General features: G+C 45.0%; 1 protein-coding gene across 2 annotated transcripts in view; it reads left to right on the top strand.

Annotated features, from left to right (window-relative positions):
• The first annotated feature begins 2,469 nt into the window (after positions 1–2,469).
• The window catches only part of LOC135516320 (arf-GAP domain and FG repeat-containing protein 2-like), a 31,374-nt gene continuing 27,203 nt past the window's right edge, over positions 2,470–6,640 (top strand). For both annotated transcript variants that reach the window (XM_064940503.1, XM_064940502.1), the window contains exon 1: positions 2,470–3,234. In XM_064940503.1, the coding sequence (XP_064796575.1) occupies positions 3,068–3,234 (167 nt within the window). In that variant the 5' untranslated portion in view covers positions 2,470–3,067. The remainder of the gene's footprint in view (positions 3,235–6,640) is intronic.

The following is a 6,640-nucleotide window of genomic DNA, read 5'->3' as shown; positions in this document are numbered from 1 at the left end:
TTATTAAAACAGTACACATATTATTCTCGTTTACTTTATGTATGAGCCGGAACACAACTGAGAATACACATCAATCATAGAAGATGTAGCGCCCACTATCGGCTGCGTATGCTAAATTAGCGTATACAACTCAGAAAATACCACATATGTCCATATGGCTTTTATGTTGATATCACAACTAGATCACAATTTACGTGGAGGCTGAAGAGCTATAGGAATATATTTGGAGCAAATGTAGGTATACTTTTAGCTCCCACCAGTGCTCCATTACATAAAACCCAGCTAAAAACAAACTTTCCACAACTATGGAGAACATTCCCTTAAAAGTCTCATTAAGTCATTACCTAATGTTTTCATAGGAGTAGGAATATTCCAGTTCTCTGGGGGTTAGGAGATTATTCCATCAATGTCACACCAAACATACACAGAACATGGTTGCCATGTTCTCAGATAAGAATGTTCCAGACACGATTCATGGAAACATTGCAAGAACATTCCTGTGTCCAATTGATGTTTAAAACAGGACGTTCTGTCATGGTCCCCTGGAGGTTTTGGTTAGGGACACACTCTCACAGTGCTTTTAACACACACTTTTTCAATTTACATACAGTAACAGTCAAAAGTTTGGACACACCTACTCATTCAAGAGTTTTTCTTAATTTGTAATATTTTCTACATTGTAAAATAATAGTCAAGACAACTATGAAATGTTTTTATTTATTTATTTATTTCACAAGGTAGGCAAGTTGAGAACAAGTTCTCATAACACATAATAACACATATGGAATCAACATGTCTTCACATGGGATTCGAACTCATAAACTCTTGGTTCACAGCATTCCACACTACACCACCATGTCTGTGTCATTTATCAATTTATCTAACTATTCTCTCATCATAGATTTGATTTACTTATTTCAGAAGAAAAAAAACATAGTTGTCTCATGTTGTTGGGGCATATTTTTTTTTTTTAATGTTACTCCTTAATCAAGAGGTTGTTCAAATCCCAGGTGTGGACAAGTTGAATAATAATTACTGTATAAATTAACATGCACAATGTCATGTATGTCAAATATGTAAGTTAAAAACGCTGTATGTTGAAAACAAACATCAGGGGAACGTTACAAATCAAATCAAATGTTATTTGTCACGAGCCAAATATAACAGGTGTAGACCTTACAGTTAAATGCTTACTTACAAGCCCTTAACCAACAATGCAGTTTTAAGAATTAAAAACAAACAAACAGGTAACATTACAAAATATTTCTTCCCAATGGTTCAGTCTTTTGTGTGTATTCCCAATAACCAGTCAATTTGTGATTTATTCGTATAGTGAGAGTGAATGGAGTTTGGTCAATAGGTTTTTATGTGAGATAATTATGCTTGGTAAGGGCCATATACTCCCTTAATCCCATACCAATGTTTAGAAAGAGGTACAATTTGGGTGGTTAGGGTGTGTATTCTTGTTTGGCAACCTCTTGCAATTAATGAAGATACTTGTACTTTGTCTTGCTGAGGCAAGAAGCCATCCAATTAACATAAACACAGACACATGCGCTCATACACACACCCACACACACATATTGTATCTCCAAGAGGGCTATTTCAAAACAGAACATTAAGAAGTCCACATATCCTTGAGCAACACGAGATTAGCTCTACCTCAACACAACATACAGTTCTATGTAACCAGAGAGGTCTGCATGCCACAGCAGCTAGTCTGTGGTTGAGTGGCCTACACAGACCTATCATTACAGTGGCTGATGATCTAGGTCCATCATTTATGTCTCTCTGCATGGCGCAACACACATGTACATGAATACACACACACACACACACACACACACACACACACACACACACACACACACACACACACACACACACACACACACACACACACACACACACACACACACACACACACACACACACACACACACACACATTAGGGTACAATGTTCACATTAATAGAATAGAGATGTATATCGTTGAAAGGTCTTACTCTGCTGAAAAGCTGCTAGATAGTATGCATGCAGGCCTACAATGTTTACATCCTACACTGCCATCAGAAAAGCTTGTAGGATCAAATGACAGGTGTGTAACAATTGCTGCAGGGACTCACCCAGGCCCATACCACCTGACCTGCCTGCACATGGCTCTCGTCTGTAACCAAAAGACATCATTACATTACATGCACTGGCTGATCTGCTCTGAGTGTAAAATCTGAAACCAATCTCAAGTGTGAAGGAGGGATTTACTTTGCGTAGGCTATCTATCTTGAATCTGTTTAATTACTACATGTGCGTAATGACGCGTGCGTAAACCCTTTGGGACCTGTATAGTAACCTATCATATATTTACTGTTCTAAATGGATAGGGTTTTATCAGAAATCGATGTGAAGAGTTAACAAATTCAAGACAGCTAAAACATTTTTTTCATTTCAGACGTCATAATGCAATGGGCGTGATATAGTCTCCCCATGACAGGCATTAAATGTGTGTTGCTGTTACTGTGAAAATAAACTCACATCAGACAACTCTCATAAAATAATCTAGTCATATAGAATATAATTTCGTAATTATAATGGTTTATTTTTTCTCTTCTCTGTTGGTTATTCTATTTACCGTGCTATGCTATGTGTGATCCTCTGTCCTTTCCTTAGCTGGCAATCTGGGTTCCAAAAATCTGTCACCATTCCAAAGCGATGCGTCTTCGTATGGCGAGCAGAGAGCGGAGAGAGATATTTAGAGCGAGACATATTTATTTCACCACTGCCGAAGAGAATACCGCAGCTATTAATAAATAAATAACGACGTAGTAAAACTGTTTGACTGTATGACAAGATCTCCTCTGACTTCTACTAAAGACACGAAATAGCCTGACTCAAGCATGTAATATCGGTCTCAAATCACGTTAATAAATAATGCGGGTGTGAGTAACATATACTGTAAACGAAGGGAGAAATCAGGGAGGATAGCGGAGGGCCAGTGGTAAGCGGCTCACCACTACGAGCCTGTCGTCTGTGCCAGACCAAAGGCGGGGAGAGCGGGCCGAGACAGCAACATGTCGAACCGAAAACATCGGGACAACCAAGAGATATGCGCCCGCAAGGTCCGGGAGTTGGCCCAGGCTGGAGTAAACAAACACTGCTTCGAGTGCAGTCAACCCGGGGTGACTTACATCGATATCACCGTGGGCTGCTTCGTTTGCACGTCGTGCTCTGGAATGCTGTAAGTATGGATAGCTTCTTCTATAACATGCATATTGCGCATAGGCTATTAGGCTACTTATGCCTACAATTATAATAAACTATAAAACTAAGCCCATTGCATGCCAACCCGGACTCATGGGTAGACGTAACATAGTAAATGTACATTAGAGATTCTCCAATGAGAATTGTGTTCATTTGTGTGTGTCCATTATCCATGTTGTATGATATGTTAGGAATTGCAATTACTACAATAAGTTACCAATTTGCAAAACTAATGATATTGTCAGGACCCGGTTACGAACCTGGGTCTCCGGAGTGAGAAACAGTCACTTAACCAACTGAGCCACGAATAGTCAGCAGAACCCAGAAGATGAGGCAGACACAGCAGTACTTAAGACGGTGTATTTAATAAAGTAAAAAGGAGAAGTCCTTCAATACAAAAAATGGCAAATCCAAAAGGTGGTAGGAATAGCACAAAAAAGCCTCAAGAGATACTCGAAAACAAAAACAGAATTCCACAAGAGCATCCACCGGAAACGACAAGAATACACAGAACACTAGGGCTGGGTGCTAACATACAAACACAGAGCACAGAACTGAGGGAAACTAAGGGTTTAAATACAATCAGGGGAAACGAGGCACAGGTGCAAATAATAATGGGGAACAAGGGAAAAAACACAAGGTCAAAAAGCACAATGGGGGCATCTAGTGACCAAAACCCGGAACAACCCTGGCCAAATCCTGACAGAATCCCCCTAGGAACGGCTCCTGACGTTCCTACCAGCTCTCTCAGGGTGGAGGGCCCTGAACTGACGAATGAGGTCAGGGTCCAGGATGTCTTTGGCAGGAACCCAGGAGCGCTCCTCGGGACCGTAGCCTTCCCAGTCCACCAGATACTGCCAGGACCGCTGCACCCGGCGGGAATCCAGTATCCGATGGACGTGTCATAAGCCGGCTGGCCTCCAATGACACGAGGCGGAGGGGAGGTCTGTCTGCCGGGACAAGGGGAGAAAAACAACAGGTTTTAACAATGAAATGTGAAATGTGGGATTAATCTTAAGGATCTGGGTAAGTGTAGGCGATAAGAAACTGGGTTAACTCTCCTGGCAACCTTGAAGGGACCGATGTATTTTTGGGACAGCTTGCGAGACTCCACCCGTAGAGGTAAGTCTCTTGTGGAGAGCCAGACTCTCTGGCCGGGGCGCAGGGTAGGCCCGGGACGGCGACGTCTGTTGGCTTGTTGTTGGTATTGTGAGGAACGCATAAGATTAAGACGGGTCTTCCTCCACATAAGCCGACAGCGTCTGGGAACTTCAAGGCTGAAGGCACTCTGACTTCTGCCTCCTGGTCCGGGAACAATGGAGGAGCATAGCCAAACTGACACTGAGGGACATACCAGTGGAGGAGGAGCGCAAGGTGTTGTGCGCGTATTCGGCCCAAACAATAAAGGATGACCATGTGGACGGGTTGTCACGAGTCATACATCGGAGGGTGGTTTCCAGCTCTTGATTCATCCTCTCTGTTTGGCCGTTGGACTCCGGATGGTACCCTGAAGATAGACTGGCAGAAGCCCCCATGAGTTGGCAGAAGGCCTTCCAAAACCTTGAGGCGAACTGGGGACCTCTGTCAGAAACCATATCTTGAGGAATGCCGAAGACTCGGAACACATGATTAATTACCAACTCAGCCGTTTCCTTGGCAGAAGGTAACTTAGTCAGAGGGAATACAACCTGGCCGCCTTTGAAAACCTGTCGATTATGACTAGGATAGTAGTATTGCCATGGGATGGAGGAAGTCCAGTAATAAAGTCCAATGAGATATGGGACCAGGGTCTGTGGGGAACAGGTAAAGGGTGAAGGAGTCCTTGAATGCGGAGGTGAGAAGATTTGCCCTGGCAGCACACGGGACAGGCATTGACGAAAGTGGCAACGTCTTCTTTTATGGTAGGCCACCAGAACTTACGCTGGATGAACTCCAGGTGCGACCACGCCCGGATGACAGGTGAGGCGAGAGGAGTGCCCCCACAGAAGGACCTGAGTCCTCACTGCCTTGGGGACAAACAACCGATTGGCAGGACCTCCTTTCGGGTCCGGTTCGCTAGCTTGAGCACGTCCACGGTATCCTCAACTTGCCACGAGATCGGAGCCACAATCTTAGCAGCAGGAAGGACAGGCATGTCCGTGTCATCTCGAATGGCAGGAGCGTAGACTCAGGACAGGGCATCCGGTTTGAGATTCTTTGACCCGGGCCGATAGGTGAGGATAAACTGGAATCGATTGAAGAAAAGAGACCATCTAGCTTGTCTAGAGTTCAACCGCTTCGCCTGCTGGATATACTCCAGATTTTTGTGGTCCGTAAGCACTTGAAACGGGTGAGAAGCCCCCTCGAGCCAGTGTCTCCATTCCTTCAATGCCATCTTAACCGCTAGGAGTTCACGATCCCCCACATCGTAGTTCCTCTCAGTCGGGGTAAGCCGGTGTGAGAAGAAAGCGCACGGATGAAGCTTCTTGTCTTCACCCCTCTGAGACAGGACAGCTCCAACACCAACCTCTGATGCGTCTACCTCCACCACAAATGGTTCATCCGTAGTCGGTAGTATCAGGATGGGAGCAGAGAGAACGCGCTGCTTGAGTCCTTGGAAGGCCGTCTCAGCTTCTCTTCCCCACAAAAACCTTGCATTGCCACCCTTGGTTAAAGCTGAGAGAGGGGCTGCCACCAAGCTGAAGTTCTTGATGAACTTGCGGTAAAGTTTGTGAAGCCCAGGAAACGCTGAACTTCCTTAACGGATTTGGGGGTGGGCCAATCCGCTACCGCCCCTACCTTCCTGGGGTCCATTTGGACTCGATTCCACTACAAATCCCAGGAATTGTACTCGGGATGAATGGAATTCACATTTTTCCGGCTTAACGTACAGATGGCTGTCCAGGAGGCGTTTGAGTACTTGTCTGACATGCTTAGTGTGTTCTTGAAGGGAGCTCGAAAAGATGAGGATGTCATCCAAGTAAACGAACACAAATATGTTAAGCATATCCCTAAGCACATTGTTTATGAGCGCTTGGAACACCGCTGGGGCGTTGGTCAGGCCGAAGGGCATCACCAAGTATTCATAGTGACCAGTAGGCGTGTTGAAAGCGGTCTTCCACTCGTCACCAGGTCTGGATCCGCACAAGATGGTATGCGTTCCGCAGGTCAAGCTTAGTGAAAACAACTGCTTCCTGGAGCAGCTCGAAGGCTGTGGCCATAAGGGGTAGCGGGTAACGGTTACGGACGGTTATGGCATTGAGTCCCCGGTAGTCGATGCAAGGACGTAATCCACCGTCTTTCTTGGCCACAAAGAAAAACCCTGCTCCCGCCGGGGAGGTGGATGGACGCATGAGGCCTGCTTCCAGAGCGTCCTTGATGTAGGTATCCATAGCAGCTCGTTC

This window comes from Oncorhynchus masou, chromosome 27, assembly GCF_036934945.1.
Source record: "Oncorhynchus masou masou isolate Uvic2021 chromosome 27, UVic_Omas_1.1, whole genome shotgun sequence".
Taxonomy (NCBI): domain Eukaryota; kingdom Metazoa; phylum Chordata; class Actinopteri; order Salmoniformes; family Salmonidae; genus Oncorhynchus; species Oncorhynchus masou.
The sequence above is the reverse complement of the archived record's forward strand: the minus strand, read 5'-3'. Positions and strand labels throughout refer to the sequence as shown.